Source organism: Geotrypetes seraphini, chromosome 3 (assembly GCF_902459505.1).
Source record: "Geotrypetes seraphini chromosome 3, aGeoSer1.1, whole genome shotgun sequence".
NCBI lineage: Eukaryota > Metazoa > Chordata > Amphibia > Gymnophiona > Dermophiidae > Geotrypetes > Geotrypetes seraphini.
In genome coordinates, this window is record NC_047086.1 from 55312024 (window position 1) to 55331803 (window position 19780).

The window sequence follows — 19780 nt, forward strand, 5'->3', positions numbered from 1 at the left end:
GGAGAAGCCAAAAGGCGTGAAAAAGCTATAAAACCCACCAGGAGTTTTGAAAAAAATCACCCAACTGGGAGGAAAATCGAATTGAAAAACCAATTCAATAGGCTGAATCGAATCAAAATTTTTTTTCCTGAATCTGGCAGCATTAGTTTGCGCTACTGTCTTAGACTTTAGGACCTGGGATTGGGTAGAGATTGCATCCTCAGTACTTTATAATGCAAGTGAAAAGAGGATTTGGTCAGACTTTTGAAGGGTCTGCAGAAAAAATATATTGTATAGGCCGGGGACATGAGACAGCAGGAAATGGGAACTTTTCGTCCTTCTATTTTTGTGAATGGAAAGGCTGAAGATGTCAGAGAGTTCAGTTAAAATATGTGCTTTATAAGAAAATATAATAATGTGTTTTATAAAGTTTATAGCATAGCTGGCCTACCCAGTGAGGTGTTCCTAGTGGTGGTGGTGGCAGCGTGTCAATGTGTTGAGAGGAAGAGGTGGTCTGGAAAATTCTGCTGAGCAAACTCCGGACCCATTTCCACCCCCCAGTTAGTCCACTCCACTCAACTGGTTCACACACTGAGTGGGTCTTTGGGTATTGTTTTGGGATCTCTTCCAGTGGTTTATCAGTATCTCCTTCTGGTCCAAGGAAGGAAACTTTGTTATCCTTAGCATTGACCTACAGAATATGTTTGTAACAGCGCTGCTTGTGTGGCATTAGGCTATGTAGTGATCGAAAGAAAAAAACAGACCTTTGCACATTTTTGCACTATATGGTGGGTGTATGAGGAGATTCACATTTCCTGCACAGCTAAGTCCATGTGAAGTTACCTTGTGCTGTATTTGACATCTAGCAAGGTCTCTGTTTGAAAGGAAAGATCTAAACTTAAAAATGAAGTGGCCAGAAGTTATGGTAAAAGCAGATAGTGTAGCTGGTTTTAAGAAAGATTTGGACAAATTCCTGGAGGAAAAGTCCATAATCTGTTATTAAGACATGGGGGAAGTGTCTGCTTGCCCTGGATCGGTAGCATGGAATGTTGCTACTCTTTGGGTTTTGACCAGGTATTAGTGTCCTGGATTGGCTACCATGAGAATGGGCTACTGGGCATGATGGACCATTGGTCTGACCCAGTTAGGCTATTCTTATGTTATGTTCTCATCTGTAGGGGCCTTTGTTTTCACTTCTTATTTTAATGTATTTTTTTTCTGGGAACTTATCAGTGTTTTTTATAATGGGAACAAAAATGGAAGAGAATTAATGTGTGTGGGATGAGGGGGTAACTAATTTCTTCAGCTAAATAATTCAATCCACTTCAAACAGACATAGGAGAACTCACGCACCATTCACACACCCTCCAACCAAAAACGTCAAAAGAAAAAAACTGTTCGACAACCTCCTAGCCATTCGAGCTGCAACACTCGACCCCCAACTCTACAACCAATTGACATCGACCACAGACTGCAAAACCTTCAAAAAGAAATAAAAACCCTTCTATTCAAAAAACACATAAAACCGAACTAACACAATCAGAACTGTCCCAAGCATCACCTGCAACTACTCCATATGTACTTCTGATGTCATCACAATTCAGACATAATTTATGTTATGTTATGTTTGGAATATAAGAAAATTTTCACTGCCTGTTTCTATTCTGACCATTTATTCCGTTTCATGGTCATTACAAAAAATATTTTTTTACATGGGGGGGGGGTGTGTGTGTCAAAAAATGATGGGCCCCGGGTGCCACATACACTAGGTACGCCACTATCTGGTGATTTTGTCTTTGGGGTTTGCCAGGAAGACTTTTGTCTTTTCTGTGTTTAGTTTGAGTTTGTAGCCGATTGTCCATTTTTCGATTTTGGTCATTGTGTGAAAAAGGTGATCTATGACTTCATTTGTTATGTCATTTAAGGGGATTAAGATGGATATATCATCTGCATATATATAATAGTTTAAGTTTAGTTTTTGCAATAGGTGACCTAAGGATGAGATGTAGATGTTGAATAGTGTGGGTGATAGAGGGGAGCCCTGGGGAACCCCTGAGGGGTTTTTCCATGGGTTAGAGTAATTCCCGTTGCTGGCCACTCGGTATGATCTGTTTGTTAGGAATTCCTGGAACCATTTCTTTACTTTTCCCAAGAGCCCCATTGCGTCTAGGTATAGTAGCATTATTTTGTGGTCTACTAGGAGGGTAGTGCTGCCGAGCATTCAGATGCCTTTCATTCAACTGTCATCCCAATTGGATTGACAGGATTTACGCCTTCACGTGGTTTTTACTTGAAAATGTGTCTTGCCCTTTAATAATATGTGACCAGTGGCATTTTTCACTGGTTGCATGCAAGTTGGAAGCTCAGCTTTTGAAATCCCTATTGAAATATTTTTTGTAAGTTGTTCTATGCTACAGATACCCTCCAATTTAACCTGAAGGATATGTAAGAGTTTTTGAGTCTGTTTAAGGATAAGTAATACCATTTTATATTTTTTTGTTGTAGCTCATAGAGTCCTGAGTTCATAAAAAAAATTTGACACTGAGTTACTATCATTATCCCTGAAGCAGGATCAAAATGTGGCCATCGGTAGCCTAAAGCAAATAAGTGTGTTGTTTTAAATCATTTTTGCTGTGCAATTTAAAGAGACTATTCACATTGAGTACCATGAAGAAATATGCAATGATTGGGTGGTGAGGTCACATTTGGGGCTTGTCTCCTTTGACCTCTAGGTCTCTGAGCATATATACTTTCACTACTCTACATTATACAAACAATTGATATAGTGAGAAGCATTTGTGAATATGTCTGCTTTTGTACAAGGGAGCATTCTTTAGCTGTTTTGTCATTTGAATTTTTCTCCCTTTTTCAAGAATTATTTCCCCTATTTTTGTGTGAATGGTCAGAAAACCAGGCATAAAGCTCTCCCTCTCCCTCTAGTGGGCAAGTTCAGGCAAGAATATCTGAAGGAACAGGAAGTAAGTAGGAATAAAAAGGGCAGGGCAAAAAGCAGAAAGAAAGAGCCCCAGGAGGACAAGGACAAAAGTAGCCTGAAGAAAGTGCTGACTAGTTTTCTTTTATTTGACTGCAGGACTGAGAGTGAAGTAGGCCTGTAGTTGGAAGCTGTGAATTGCTGGCTGTTCATTTTCTCTGATTTTTGGAAATTGCTTGAACTGCTTTTTTTTAAAATTTTTGGATTCCTGACTGCTGCTCTTGCTTTTAGAAGGCCTGAGCTGCTGTGTCCATTTGTTTATGGACTTTTGGCTTAGTGTTGTGCTTGAAATACTGTTTATTTTCTGATACCTGTTATAGTAAACTACTGGAATTCTGCTTCAGTTTATGAGCACAGTGTGATCTGCCCAAAGTTAGGAAATAAACACTGGTTTATACTAAGTGCTTGACTGTTGCAACATGTTTATTCACACCTTCAAAGAAGTCAAGCAAATTGGTGAGGCAAGACCTCCCTTGGCTGAACCCATGCTGACTCTGTCACATTAAATCATGTTTGTCTACTCTTTGATTGTAACCAAAGAGAAAAACAGTATATCAAATCCCATTCCCTTTCTTCTCTTAGACTCAGTTCTCCACTTACATTTCAGCAGTCCCCAGTCTCTGTTCCCATGTGTATATGTTTGTAATTGTGCAGGAAACTCCTTTCAGCAACTCAAAGAGAAACAACTGGCAGTGAAGTTTGCCTGCCTTCAAAACTGATTGGCTGAGAAAATACATTATGACATCAGTATCTTTTTATGATATCAAAACCGACAGACTCTGGCATTTACTACATGATAGGGTATTTATCACATAAACAGGAGTCTTGGAAAATTAAAATTTTTGGAAAAAATGTGCTATGCTGCCTACAGCAATATTGAAATAGTGATTCATTTAGCTCACCTCAAGTTTCTGTAATTGAAACATTAAAAAAACATTTGCAGCCTGGAAATGAAACATCAATCTGAAAGTTGTCTATCTAGTCTCATTAAATGACAAATTCTGACCTTTGCCACAAAGCTCCCTTTTGCCACAACAGGTACAAGCTGAAAATCATTTACAATTTTATCACTATTCCATTTAATATTTTAGTAGCCTGACAGTTTTGTGACATTAGGTCACATGCTTTGACAATGCATATGACATTTTTTTTTTCATTAATAGCATATCCTGAATAATAATTAGTGCTCAGCTCTACTTATTAAATTCAACCTACTGACCTGGAACCCAGAATAGTAACAAAGAGCGCTTTCTATGTTTTTAACAATTTATTCCAATCAAATATATGTTTGCTGCTATTTCTGAGACTGTTCTGAGATTTTGCTTAACTTCACTGGCTTAAATGATCTAAAGTCATGAAAACATCAGTTGGCAGAAATAAAATATACTACATTGCAGTTCTCCCAACTCTAGTTTCATTTCCATAGGGCTGCTAAAAAAATGACCTGTCTACTTCTAAGTGAAAGGCAATAGATGTTTTAGGATTTTGATGCTGAAAATATAGCCTGCACTCATACATCACAGTCTATTATTTATATTCCACACTAGGGGGCTCAGTTTCAAAACACACAGACATCTCAAAATGGCAACAATAACAACAAAACGTTCATCTGCCAAATTGCAAATGTGGAACTGCAGAATTTGGACATTCTACTCTGCGGTTCATTCAACGAGCAAGGGGACATGATGGGGGTGTCTTTTTGGGTGAGACTAGGGATAGCCCAAAATTAGGACATTCAGCAGCAATAACTGAATGGGGAGAAATTTCCAAGTCTAAAAAGAAAAGGGATGTTTTTATTTAGACCTGTTTCAAACATATCTAGGATGCCAAAAGGTGTCCTGATTGAGCAGCTAACCACTGGAGGGATTTTGGCATGAAGCCATCATGAATCTCCCAGAAGTTACTGTTCTTCTCCCTCTCTGCTGAAAGTGAAACCAAAACGGAATACCAGGCTGTAAGACAAGAATCAGGTATTATGAGCATTCTGAAGCAAAAACAAAACAAAATAGATTTGAGGAGGATGCGGGTTCAGTTCCCATTTCAGCTCTTTCTTTTCCACCTTAAATTGTAAGTCCTCCAGAAACAGGTGTATACCTATTGTACCTAAAGATTTATACCATTAGCATATCTGAAGGCTATTAAGGTGGTGCACAGAGAGGTACAGTAAGTACTTCCTGGAGGGTTCAGCATTTAAATAAAAGAGTTGTAGGGAGATATTAACCTACAGTAGATGCCCTGGTTTACAGTTCACTGCACTGACTAGGCTGCCCTTCTGCTCTGAAAGGATATGTATGGCCATTTCTTTAAAACTGCTGCCAGACAGATGTCTTTATCCTAGGAATTTTGGCGTTCATAATATGGACATTTCAGTTTGTAAAATTGCTATCCATTTTTGATGTTCTAGTGTACTTTTGAACAGGAATTGCCAAAGTATTTCCTACTCAAAAATGGCTGTGAGATGGACATGTTTTGGGACATTATAAGTAGGAGGCCCCAATTTTGACTTGGACAGAAGCAGATGGTTTGGTGTGGAGTATCCTTGAAGGATACTATTGAAACAGGATATTTAGGGAATCCCAACAGAGAGATTTCAATCATGGTGAATGAAAGCCAGGAGTGTTTAAGAGGAAGGCAGAATAAAGAACTCAAATTATCCCTGTCATCTTCTCAGCAGCCTTTAGAAACAAGGAAAAAACGCAATTTGAAGTGTCTGTATACAAATGTTAGAAGCCTAACAAATAATATAGGAGAGGTGGAGGGCCATTTTTGAAAAAGATGTTTAAGTCCGACGTGGATGTTTCACGTAAGACATCCAAATTCAGAAATGGAGAAACGTCTATTTTTTTTCAAGAATCATCTGCTTGGACACCTTGGCCGCCAGGACGTCCAACCTTAGGATGCCCTAACTTTATTCCCCATTTTTGACCACTAAAAAGTCTAAGTTGAAAATGTCCAAACCTAGACCATTTGGATGTGGGAGGAACCAGCATTGTATTATACTGGCCATATAGACATGCCAATAGAGCAGTGGGGCACCTTAGAGGGCACTGCTGTGAATTTCACATAAAGGGTGTCAGGTACATCTCATTATAACCCCTGTAAAATTTATGTTGAGCCCTCCAAAACTCTCCCAAAATCTACTATACCACCCCAATAGCCCCTATAGCTGCAGGTGGCACCGACAGTATATGATAGTATAGTAACATTTTGGTGGGCTCATACTTTCCACCATAAATATACTGATTAGTGGGGATTATTGGACTGGGTCCTCCTCTCTTGGGCTCATTAGCCCATCCACCAGGCTAAGACACCTGTGTGATGCTCTACTAACCTTTCCCATACCAGCTGCTGCTGTTCTATAGACAGGTACATACTACTTTATTCATATTTTAGGTGGATGGGAGGGGGTTAGTGACCACTGTATGGAGAGGTCATACCTTAATCTCTCCAGTGGTCATCTATTCAGTTTGGATACCCTTTTGGCACATAGATGGTTTGAAAAAAAGTCTACCTCAGAATGTCTAAGTTCTGTCCAGACATCTTGGGAAATGTTTGATTATAGGTGCAGGATGTTGGTATCAAAAATTTTATATACAAATACAGGATGTCCAGTGCAGTACTCGGAGAGACTCCCCAGGAAAGAGGCTTGGGAGTACCAGTAGACAAGTCAATGAAGCTGTCCACACAATGTGCGGCAGCGGCATAAAGGGCAAACAGAATGCTAGGAATGATTAAGAAGGGGTCACAAACAGATCAGAGAAGGTTATCATGCCGCTGTACCGGGCCATGGTACGCCCCCACCTGAAATACTGCATCCAGCACTGGTCACCATATATGAAGAAGGACATAGTACTACTCGAAAGGGTCCAGAGAAGAGCGACTAAAATGGTTAATGTGCTGGAGGAGATTAGAGAAACTGGGCCTCTTCTCCCTTGAAAAGAGAAGACTGAGAAGATAAAATGGATTTAAATAGAAACTTTCCAAAGAGATAAAACCTCATAGTAACAATTTTTTTAAGGTACATCAGAAGCAGAAAGCTTGTGAGAGAATCCATGGAACCATTGGAAGGAGCAAAAGGGGGTGCTCAGGGAGGATAAGGCCACAATGGAGAGACTGAATGATTTCTTTGCTTCAGTCTTTATGGAAAATGATGTATGAGAGATACCTGAACCAGAAATGGATTTCAAGAGTGATGATGCACCAGGAAGGAAGCCTAAGGCCCTGATTGGCCCAGGTGCTTAAGGATGGCCTGCCGGATGGGTGGGCTTGGCACCCGTCCATCCGGCTAACATTTAACAGGTATGGGGGGTGGGATTGTGGGTGGGGCGAGGCGGCGGGTCAGCGGGGGGGTCGTGGGTCGGTGGGGGGGGGGGGCCGATAGGGGGTTTGGGTAGAGGAGTGATGGCATCACGGTAGGGGAGATGAGGCACCTCTCCTGCCGTGATCATTGCTGTAGGGGGTAGGCAGGTTGCTGGGGCCGCTGAGCTGATCGCAGCAGCCACCATCAGCTCAGCGGCCCCTTTTTCAGCACTTAGACCTGTTTTGACTTCGTCTAAGTCAAAACGTATAAGTGCCGACTAGGCAACCTGCCTAAGGTTTTGGTTATACCTGCTGCACGCCTAGGTGTAGGTCGGCCCACCTCCCGCCCTTTCCCCTCCTCTAAACATGCCTCTTTTCTCTCTGTGCGTTTAGTGGCAGGGGAAAGGCCTAAGCTGGTTTTAGATACGTCTAAAACCAGCTTTGATTATGGGTACTTGGACGATCAGGCTTTTTGATCGTCCATGTAGCCATTTAGGCCACTTTTTAGACGGTTTTTTTTTTTTTTTTAATTATTATGAACCCCTCATTGTTTTTAATGAATATAATGGAAAAATGAAGAAGAAATTTAGCTGTAATTTTTAAGTGTTGTTATCTGCCTAGAATCTATTTTTGAGATTAGAACAGGTTGTAAATTTTATATAGTATAGTAGTCCCCTGTTCAAGGTTTAAGGCTATGAAACCAGAACTTTTTGATGAAGTATACTGCTTTCCACTTTACCTTATCTCCTTTCTGTCCAGATGATTCTTTGCCATCTTGTTTTCCCTGTTAAGGGTTAAGAGAGAAAACAGTATCAATCATGCGAGCAATATAGTCTGTTCCTGTAGAAGAAGGTAAAAGGATAAACAGATACAAGACAGATACAAATGCATGAAGAAATGAAAGTGAACTGCCTCACTAAGCTGCTGTTCTGAGAAACAGTGGGAATGTGCTGCTATAATGTCAACTCTGTGAGAAAGATATTGCCAGTCTCCATGTCTCCACGCCACCTGCATGTGAAGGCCACTCTCCCTCCTGATGTGCCCTCTATATTCTTCATGCTGTTCTAGCCTAAAATGGATATTTGTATACCGTGCACTTTAAATCAGAAAATATTTTTTTTTTCTTGTTCAGAACAAAGATAGTCAAAGCTTTAAAGAGCTAGGGGCTGTTAGCTTTGGATGTCTAAGGGCTCCTTTTACTAAGCTGCGCTACCGGTTTTAGTGCACGCTACAATGCCGCGCGTGCTAGACGCTAACGCCTCCACCGAGCTGGCGTTAGTTTTTCCGCGTAGCGCGTGGGTTAGCACCTGCTAATCTGCAGCGCGCGCTAAATACGCTACCACAGCGTAGTAAAAGGAGCCCTAAATGTGAACGCATTCGTAGCATATGGGAACCAAAGTACTTCTGTTTTATGGTGGTTGAACACATCTGAAAATAAAACTATCTCCCCGCATTATGGAAACGTGGAAATACATCCTATGATAGCTGACGAAGACACCCAGTCTGACAATTAGCCTATTCAAATACTGCAATGTTAATTTCCAATCATTGTGCATTTATTGGATTTATATACAACTTTTTGTAATCAAATCCGATAAAAAAGTGGTGCTCAACAAAGAATCATTTCCTACAATACAATAAAAAGCTAAAATTACAATAATTAAAACTTAGGGCATTTTTACTAAGCCGTGTTAGGTGCTAATGTGTACCTAACACAGCTTAGACTGGCATACCGCAGGATGCAATCGGGCATCCTGCAGCAAGTGTGAAATCTGCACATGCTAAAAATATTTATATATTTTGAGGGGGGAAAAAGTGGTCGTTCTAGACTAAACCCCGCTTTTACAAAGACGCACTAGCGGCTGCTGTGCAGCAACGGCCCCAAAGCTCTTTAAATCTCTACGGGCTTCAGGGCAGTTACCACAGCGGCCTGCGGTGTCAGGTCAAAAGTGCGCCGGGACAAAGGCGCGGAGGCGCGCGCCGTAGAAAATTACTGTTTTTAGAGCTCCAACGGGCGGGCGTGGGGGGGGGAACCCCCGCACTTTACTTAATAGAGATCGCGCCGCGTTGTGGGGGGTTGTAACCCCCCACATTTTACTGAAAACTTTACTTTTTCCCTGTTTTTAGGGAAAAAGTTAAGTTTACAGTAAAATGTGGAGGGTTACAACCAGTGTTCCCTCTAAGCGGGCGGGTGTTGTGAGCAAACTTTTTTCACTGTGAGCTAAAAATATCGGGCGCCAGCAAGTTATGAGCCAAATAAATATGTTGTCAAAGTTGCTGATACATGAGGACGAGGTATTCAAAGGAATTTTAGGCCTACACGCTAAATTAAATAACGTTAAATAATATTTTTAAGAACACAGAAATTGTAGGGATGAAATGATATCTTAATAAATGTTTTACAACAAATGTAGTTATGTCTGTTACATCCATATGTGTAAACTGTAAATTAAAAACAGTCCAGAAGACAATACGTTTGATGCTTTCAATTTCTAGACCAGTGTTTTTCAACCTTTTTTGGGCAAAGGCACACTTGTTTCATGAAAAAAATCACGAGGCACACCACCATTAGAAAATGTTAAAAAATTTAACTCTCTGCCTATATTGACTATATATAAAGTAATTCTCTTGAATAGGAATCAAATAAACACAAAGAAAGTATTTTATAATTACTTTATTATGAAATAAAAATTATAAAAATTATAAAATACTTTATTCAGTGCGAAACCTGGGCCTGTTTGGCTGAACACAAAGCTGATATTCTGGCTGGAATGGAAGAAAGACACACACGTAGCTCTTCGTCAACAGCTCTCAGTCTCTCTCTGTATTTGGTTTTTATAGCATACAAAAATAGACAAATATACCCTCCATCCTTTTTATTAAACCACAATAGCAGTTTTTAGCGCAGGGAGCTGCGCTGAATGCCCAGCACTGCTCTTGACGCTCATAGGCTCCCTGCGCTAAAAACCACTATTGCGGTTTAGTAAAAGGGGACCATATTGTAAAATATAGACAGCAGATATAAATTCAGAACTGTGCATAGTAAGTGAAGGGAAGTTTTCATCTCTGGGAATTTACCCAGTTAACTATTAAGTTATTTGGGCAAATTCCTTTGAAAACTGTGGTAATACTGCCTCCACTTTGCTAAATTTAAAACAAAATCATTTTTCCTACCTTGTCTGGTGATTTCTGGTTGCACTTTCTTCTTCTGACTGTGCATCCAATCTTTCTTCCCTTCTATCAGCCTGTATGCTTTCTCTCCTCCACACCTCATTCCCTCCCCCAACTTTTTCTTCCTCTCTCCCTGACCTTTCTTTCTTTTTTTCTGTTTCTCTTCTTTCCTTCTGTTTCCCTGCCTGCCCCCTTTCTTTCTTTCTCCCAGCCTCCTGTCCAGCAGTAACTCTCTTCCCTTCCTCCCCTCCCAGCAGCATCTCTCCGTCTCCCTCTCCAGTAGCAGCTGTCCCTTTTTTTTCCTAGCCCAGCAGCTTCCCAGATTCCTTTCCCTCCTCCCCTCCCAGAAGCATCTCTCCTTCTTCTCCTTATCCAGTAGCAGCTGTCCCTTTTTTTCCTGGCCCAGCAGCTTCCCAGATTCTTTTCCCTCCTCCCCTCCCAGAAGCATCTCTCCGTCTCCGTCTCCCTCTCCAGTAGCAGCTGTCCCTTTTTTTCCTAGCCCAGCAGCTTCCCAGATTCCTTTCCCTCCTCCCCTCCCAGAAGCATCTCTCCTTCTTCTCCTTATCCAGTAGCAGCTGTCCCTATTTTTCCTTGCCCAGCAGCTTCCCAGATTCCTTTCCCTCCTCCCCTCCCAGAAGCATCTCTCCTTCTTCTCCCTCTCCAGTAGCAGCTGTCCTTTTTTTTCCTGGCCCAGCAGCTTCCCAGATTCCTTTCCCTCCTCCCCTCCCAGATGCATCTCTCCTTCTCCTTCTCCCTCTCCAGTAGCAGCTGTCCCTTTTTTTTTCCTGGCCCAGCAGCTTCCCAGATTCCTTTCCCTCCTCCCCTCCCAGAAGCATCTCTCCTTCTCCCTTTCCAGTAGCAGCTGTCCCTTTTTTCCCCTGCCCAGCAGCTTCCCAGACTGATAGTGGTTTTCTCCCCTCCCAGCAGCTCTTCTTACTTCCCAGCGCAGCGATTCACGAAGGCAGCCTCGGGTCCTTTGTTGTGTCGCGCCGCCTCTGAGGAAAGAGGAAGTTGCATCATCAGAGGCAGCCGCGACTCAGCAAAAGCCCCGAGGCTGCCTTCGTGAATCGCTGCGCTGGGAAGTAAAGGAGAGCTGCAGAGAGGGGAGAAAGCCACTGTCGGAGGCTCCCCAAGATCTCTCCGGCCCAGCGCACGCTTCCGATGCTGATCTTGCAGAAGTTCAAATGAGTCAATCTTGCCGGTCCTGCGCTGTGACGAGAAACTTGTGCGCTGCGACCTAATATTTTGTGCGCCAGCGCACGCCAGCGCAGCTTAGCGGGAACACTTACGCCGGCACGATCTTTATTAAGTAAACTGGGGGGGCTCCCCAACAAAACCCCCCGTCGGAGCCCCTAAAAACTGTAATTTTCTTTGGCGCGTGCCTCCGTCTTGCGCTCAGTTGTCGGCGCACGCCTTTGTCTTTCGCGGGGTTGTCTATGAACCATGGCCTGCACTAAACGGCTTCATAAAAGAGGCCCTCGCTGGTTATCATAGCAACATTACCGCATGCCCACTGGTTATTGCATGGATACTGCATAAGTCTTTACCACCTACAAATTGGTGGTAAGTACACACATGGTAATTTTTCAAAATGGTCATGCACTAGAGAGGATCGTTGAAGCAGCGGCTCATTTTTTGTCAAAGAAATTCCCCTGATGCAGCACAGCCGCGAAACAGGGCTGTCGGGAATTTTTTGGCTATCTTCAGAGCTTTGTTAGACTAAATGCAACAGCACCGAGTGATTTGCTTCACTGCGCTGCAGTGATCTTGCCTATACCAGAGGACAAAAAGATATTCTTAAAGATAAGTGCAGTTTTTTACCTAAAAGTTTTTGGAAATAAATATTGTTGAAAATAATTTATTGAACGGAGTTTTTCAGACCAAGGATGTGTTTCATATGACAATTTTATAATTGCCATAGAAGTTCCCCGTGTTTGCCTCTTGGAACACTGAGGTCTTTTCTCTGTATATTCTAGATACCTGCTAGATTGAAGTCTCTGATAATGAGCTTTAATATATGAATATTTGTGTAGTGGTTCCATGCATTAACATCAACATTAGCACATGGCCATTAATCGTACAAAAAATTATACAGCTGTAGTAAAAATGGCTTTATTGCATGACAAAGACATGCTAATTCCAATGTTTACCACAGTTAAAGCTAGGCACCGTTAATGTCTGCCAGGATTTTAAAGGCCTACATTATTGGCATTTATCTTTGATGGAAAATCACACTAATGGTGCCTAAGGTCATTTCTGGCCCAAACCACACCCACTTTGACCTTAGGTGCATCTGTAGACATTATTCAGGTGACCTTTTTGTAGGTGCCTATATTTTTTTAACAATACTTTAATTGGTTTTTAATCAGCACAGTTAATTAGTGCACCAAGTAAACCAATTAAAACAGGTGGCAATAGGGGGTGACGGGACTAAGTCGCGCGAGACAACGGCGCGCCGACAACTGAGCACAAGGTTGATGGCGCGCCGAAGAAAAGCACTATTTTAAAGGGCTCCGACGGGGGGCGTGGGGGGGAACCCCCCCACTTTACTTAACAGACATTGCGCTGCCGTTGTAGGGGGTTTGGGGGGTTGTAATCCCCCCACATTATACTTAAAACTGAACTTTTTCCCTAAAAAACAGGCAAAAAGTTCAGTTTCAAGTATAATGAGGGTGGTTACAACCCCCCCACAATGCCAGCGCGATGTCTGTTAAGTAAAATAGGGGGGTTCCCCACCAACATCCCCCGTCGGAACCCTTTAAAATAGTGCTTTTCTTCGGCGCGCCATCAACCTTGCACTCAGTTGTCGGCGCGCCGTTGTCTCGCGCGATTTTGTCTATGAACCCAAAAGGGTGCCTACTGCTGCCTAACTTATGATGCCGTTTGTAGAATCTGCCTCTAAGGGCCCCTTTTACAAAGTTGCAGTAGTGATTCTCCCCTGGCACATGCACTGAAGCCCATATGAATTGAATGGGCTTCGCAGCATTTATCATGCCACCCTAAGTATGCATCCAACCAGGAGTTATTTTAATTATAAACATGTATATATGGTAACATACATGTGAAAATGACCTTATAAACTCACAACCAGTGTAAAAGTATGCACATTGTTCAAAGCCACATACTTTGACAGTGGGTGAATGCATGGGTGACATGGACAAGTACAAGCCTAAACTATAAAATACTTTAAATGTGTCTTCTTAACATCTAGATACAGGCATTTACACCAACTCTAGGGTTGGTGCAAGTGATCATGCCTTGAATTAAGAGCATGTTTTTGGTAACACAGTTTTGGTTATCTTTCTGTATAAAATAGGCTTGAAATAGGTGCTCTAAATGGTCATTTTAGTAGGCACCTTATAAAATTACCCTTGAACTGTGCAATATGTAGTTCATGGTCGTGCAGGTCCTTATATGTGTTACTAGGGTTACCAGACGTCCAGATTTTCCTAGACATGTCCGGGGATCCGGACGACTTTTCAAAACCTGTCACTTTGTCTGGGTTTTGAAAAGCTTCCCGACAAAATTGTATCAGGAAGGGGCATCTCCACGTGCACGGATGCAATGCGAAACTGGGCGATCCTGGGGGCGTGGCCATGGGTCCGGATTTTTATTTGGTGAAATATGGTAACCCTATGAACATATGAACATAAGTTTAGCCTTACTGGGTCAGACCAATGGTCCATCAAGCCCAGTAGCCCGTTCTCACGGTGGCCAATCCAGGTCACTAGTACCTGACCAAAACCCAAGGAGTAGCAATATTCTATGCTACCAATTCAGGGCAAGCAGTGGCTTCTCCCATGTCTTCCTCAATAACAGACTATAGACTTTTCCTCCAGGAACTTGTCCAAACCTTTCTTAAAACCAGCTACACTATCCACTCTTACAACATCCTCTGGCAATGCGTTCCAGAGCTTAACTATTCTCTGAGTGAAAAAAAAATTTCCTCCAATTGGTTTTAACTTCATCGAGTGTCCCCTAGTCTTTGTAATTTTTGACGGAGTGAAAAATCGATCCACTTGTACCCGTTCTATTCCACTCAGGATTTTGTAGACTTCAATCCTATCTCCCCTCAGCCGTCTCTTTTCCAAGCTGAAGAGCCCTAACCGTTTTAGTCTTTCCTCATAGGAGAGGAGTTCCATCCCCTATACCATCTTGGTTGCTCGTCTCTGAACCTTTCCTAGCGCCACTATGTCTTTCTTGAGATAAGGAGACCAGAAATGAATGCAATACTCCAGGAGAGGTTGCACCATGGAGTGATACAGGGGCATTATGACATTCTTAGTCTTGTTAACCATGCCTTTTTAAATAATTCCCAGCATCCTGTTTGCTTTTATGGCCACCGCCGCCGCATATTGGGCGGAAGGTTTTATCATATTGTCTACAATCCTTTTCTTGGGCACTAATCCCCAAGGTGGACCCTAGCATCTGGCAACTGTGATTCAGGTTGTTCTTCCCAATATGCATCACTTTGCATTTGTGAACATTACATTTCATCTGCCATTTGGACGCCCAGTCTACCAATTTCCTAAGGTCCGCCTCCACATTTTCATAATCTTTGAACAGTTTATTGTTATCTGCAAATTTAATCACCTCACTCGTGTTACTATGTGCATTATACTGGGCCGGAATCTTTTTAGGAAAGACAGGTTAAGAAGAAAGGGAGAGGAGTGGCCTTATATGTTAAAGATAATAGTAAAGCTAGTGTGTGGTGCAGTGGTTAGAGCTACAGCCTTAGCATCCTGAGGTTTGGGGTTCAAATCCTGCACTCCTCCTTGTTACCCTGGGCAAGTCCCTTAATCCCCATTGCCCCAGGTACATTAGTTAGAGTGGGAGCCCGATCAATGCATTTAAACATGTCCCTTGCTGTTTTCACTTATCTTTTTCATCATTCCTTCTGGGTTCTGATGCATTTCGCCAAAGGCTGCTTCAGAAAACCTGAATGCTGGAGAACACTCCATTAAATTAATGGTCTCTGTCTTAAACTAGTAACTAACTTAAAATAGTAACAAGCTCGTGTGTAGTGACAATAAAACCAAACAAAAACTGTTTCCCAGTTTTTGTTTGGTTTTATTATCACTACACACGAGTATCTTGGGAGACCGCCTAACGCTACAAAGATTCAGCTTTCTCCATACCAAGCTAAGTACAAAACATCCGTACTGATATTTTTTGGCGGTTCAGGACCCCTAAAGTGCTATGATGGTCCTGTTGCTATGTTAGCTCGAACTCATTGAGCACAAGGGTAAGGCCTGAGCACTTTATGCACAATAATATTTTTTATTGTTTTTACTTTATTTAAATATTATTGTTTATTGATTCTGTGTTTTTTTAGAATGTAAGTTTGGTTTCTATTGTTGCCTTCTAATAGTGTCCTTTTCTCATGTGGTAAGGGAATGGTGCTCATGGGTACAAACTCCATTTTATGTGGGCTACAGATCCCTTTTAAGATGATTGTGGTTTCTGCCATGTGTCATGGTCACTCCATCTCTCAGGGGAGAGGGGCTGTGTGTGGCCCAGTTGGCAGCTCGAGCATATTTTTGGGCCTCGGCTGTCAGACCTGTGCCTTTGGTGGCAGGTGTGTACCTCCTGTGTCTAGAGGGCTCCAGCTTCACATTGTCCCCTACTGCATTGCTTTGGCCAGGGGATTATAGTGCCTGCTCAGTCCTTACATTATAATGACATGTGTGAATGCTATGTCATCCAACAGCACAAAAAAGTCGGCAATATTGGAGAACGTGAATAGTAATGAAACTCAGAAAAACCTGCCACCCTTTCTCTTACACATCAATCAGTGGATTATATTTCTTGCTGGATCCATCAGAATATTTCAATATCTAACCCGTTTTGCATCATTCTGCAATTGGACAAACTCTTATTCATTATCAAACCAAATATTTATTTCTTCCTTACTCCTAATTTTTAATTACTTTCATGCCTAATTTTCTAATTTTATTTATATTAAATGTAAATAAAGGAGACATCTTTAAAATAGCAACATGAGGCAACTAATGCTAACATGAATTCATGTTTCGTGATGTGGCTACATCTTAGAGTGAACTGCGTGAGTGAACCTAGAAAACTGTTAAGTCAGGCCAAGCACATTTAACTTCATTGGGGTGTGAATTCTCTCACCCTAACCGAAAAGCGCTCCTCAAGGAGAGATCTATAGCTGGTTTCAGGCTCTTAGTTTGAGACTGAACTCTGAGGACTTTTTTAGAGATCAGACTCCACAGGTGACCCTTGAGGTTAATTCTCTCCTGCCCACCCCAAGACGGAGCTTTATTGGCTCTTCAGCCAACTATGAACAGGGCATTGCTTTGGTAGGATTTTTCTGCTCTTTCTTTATTCTTCCAGGTGTAAGTACTTCTGCAACCACAGTATGGCTGGGAAACATCGTGTCACCAAAGCTACTGCTCAGGTTAACACTTCTGTCTCTGTGAAGACAGAAAATGTTACCTAGGCAGAGGGAGTAGTTCCATGTGCAAGCTGTCTTCAGCTTGCATCCCTTATGAAGGAAGTAAAGGAACTGAGAGAGGAGGTGGCAAGACTGAGAAGCATCCGTGAGAATGAGAGGTACATCGATGAAATGGTTCATGAGGCGTCAATGATGATCACCCACTGTTACATCAGAAACATTTTCCCTCTTTGCAAGCACTAAGTCCAGTATGACCCCATCCCGCATGGGTTCCATTATCTTTAAAAAAAAAAAAAAAAAATTTATTTACCAACTGCTTGAACAGTTCTCCTTGTAGAGAATCCAGGATCTTCCTACTTCTAGAAGACTCCACAACAGGGATATCCCAATCAACATCAACAATAGCAATAGCTCTCAGTCAATGGCCTCTAAAAATAATTTCCTCTGGAACTTTGTGTACACCTCAAGTCTGGTCAGTGACTATTGCAGGATGGCTGAAACTCCCTCTCCTTATGGCTATAAACACTACGTGACAGAGTTAACAGAAATCAAATTTGGGATTCTTCAAACCTGGCCTTTTAGCATGACTGCACATGACACTGTCCCAAGGCCTTAGGCCACATTTTTGATAGCTTTTATTAAACCAACATATATATTCATGCTAGATTAACATAAATGACAGTTGACAGATGATCTTCAAATCATGTAAAACTATTAATAAAACTGAAGAGAAAAACAGAAAACACTCAGTTTCATCATATTTCTTCATACAAAGCAAGGTGGCTAGGAAAAGAACAAATTCTGTGGTAGCTATTGGTACAGCTCATATTTCAAGAGGCAGTAGAAATCTTTAAAATAAACATTTGTTTGAAGCAACAGTCATTGGCTTTGCTTTAAATGATGATCTTGGATATCGTTGGCAATTCCGCATTCACTAATATTTATCAACAATGCTCCATCTAAACTGGAGATGACAGAAGAGTTATATAATGTGATACTTTTGTATCATGGTACCAAAGAAAGAGGGCATAAATATATTGTGATGGATGGTTGAAAGCAGATTGATACAGCTCCCGAGCAAATAAAAGCACTCGTGAGTAATGGAGCTCCAACAATGACTGCAAAAACAAATGATGCAAGTACCTTGCTGAAATAACAAGAGAACTAATATGAAAGTCTTCACCTGACATTTTTCATCCCCAATTGCTTTCCGAGTTCTAACAAGAGTAGAAGAGGGTCAAAGTGCATCAAATGAACGATGAACAAAAAGCACGAAGAACAACAAGCACAAAGGGCCAACCAAGTATGGAGCAATCAAACCAAATTTTATTGTTGGACACAACACAGGTTGTGTTTCGGTATGAACTACCCGCATCGGGGATAATACAATTGATTGCATACAACAAAAGTGTAGCTCCATTGTGAAACTGTACAAAAGATATCAAAGAAAATAAGAACCTCTTTAGTCTGTGAGCAACCTCCCGATTGTAGAGCTGAAGGTGCCAAAGGGACATGAAATGATGACTTAAAATTATAACTGTGAATTTGATGATGTGCAAATGGCATTTGCAATTAGATCAAGCAGAGGAACAAAGCACAAAAAAATATCATAAAATGCATGCAACAGAAACAGAGAACAACTATTATCTAAAAGAAAAGATAGCTCCACAATCAAGAGGATGCTCATAAGCTACAGAGGTTCTTATTTCCTTTGATATCTTTGGCACGGTTTCACAGTGGAGCTACACTTTTGTTTGTAATCAATCAAGTTGTGTAATCCCTGACACAGGTGGGTCATGCAGAAACATGGCCTTTGTTGGGTCTAACAAGAAAATTTGGTTTGATTGCCCCATATTTGGATAGCCCTTTGTGTTTTCTGAATTCTAAATCAAGAAAGATGCAAAGAACAAATTGATCACAGATGTTATTTGGGGGCAGAAACTTTCCAAGCCTATGAGCAGGGTCCTTTAATTTTTCTCTTTTGCTTTAATAAGATATATTAAAGAGAATTATTATCTCTTCAAAATGTAAATCAGAGATATACTGTACATTTGATAACTCACCTTCCATTTATTATCACACCTTAAAAGATGTTAATGCATATTAAAAATGTTTTGTTAACATGAATATGTGAAATGTCCAAACATCTGAAAACAAATAGGTTCTTCAAAAATGGCACTGGCCGCATGTCAGATCACAGGTAGATACGGTTAACAGAATAGTGGCTACTGAAAAACTTAGGGCTCCTTTTACAAAGGTGCGCTAGCGTTTTTAGCGCACGTACCTCTATAGTAACATAGTAGATGACACCAGATAAAAACCCAAATGGTCCATCCAGTCTGCCCAACCTGATTCAATTTAAATTTTTAAATTTTTTTCTTAGCTGTTTCTGTGCAAGAATCCAAAGGTCTACCCGGTACTGTGATTGGCTTCCAACTGCCGAAATCTCTGTTAAAACCTACTCCAGCCCATCTACACCCTCCCAGCCACTGAAGCCCTCCCCAGCCCATCCCCCACCTAACGGCCATACATAGTGCGTGCTACCTGAAAAACTACCGCCTGCTCAAGAGGAGGCGGTAGCGGCTAGCGCGCACGCTAAAACCACTAGCACGCCTTTGTAAAAGGAGCCCTTAGGCATCGGTAATGTAGGCCAGGATTTTAAAGGCCTATATTACCAGTGCCTAAGTTTGATGGAGAATTGTGCATACAAGGTGTGATCAAATACACGGTGAATGCTGCTGCCGAGCATCATCCATTGGAAAGGCAGGGATCTTCAATACGGGAAGTGGCAAGTCAAACCTTAGTAACAGTGTGTGACAAGTTTCAACTTGTTAGGTGCAGTCAATTGGTTGTGAGCTACAGTTGAGAGAAAGTGTGTTTTAAAGAGTACCATAAATCATGGATCACAAACAGCATAAAAT

At 41.6% G+C, this 19780-nt stretch overlaps 1 protein-coding gene across 5 annotated transcripts in view; it reads right to left on the minus strand.

Moving 5' to 3' along the window:
- COL19A1 (collagen type XIX alpha 1 chain) overlaps window positions 1–19780 on the minus strand; it is an 885342-nt gene that overhangs the window by 289194 nt on the left and 576368 nt on the right. For all 5 annotated transcript variants that reach the window (XM_033936698.1, XM_033936699.1, XM_033936697.1 and 2 more), the window contains exon 19: window positions 8010–8054. In XM_033936698.1, the coding sequence (XP_033792589.1) occupies window positions 8010–8054 (45 nt within the window). The remainder of the gene's footprint in view (window positions 1–8009; window positions 8055–19780) is intronic.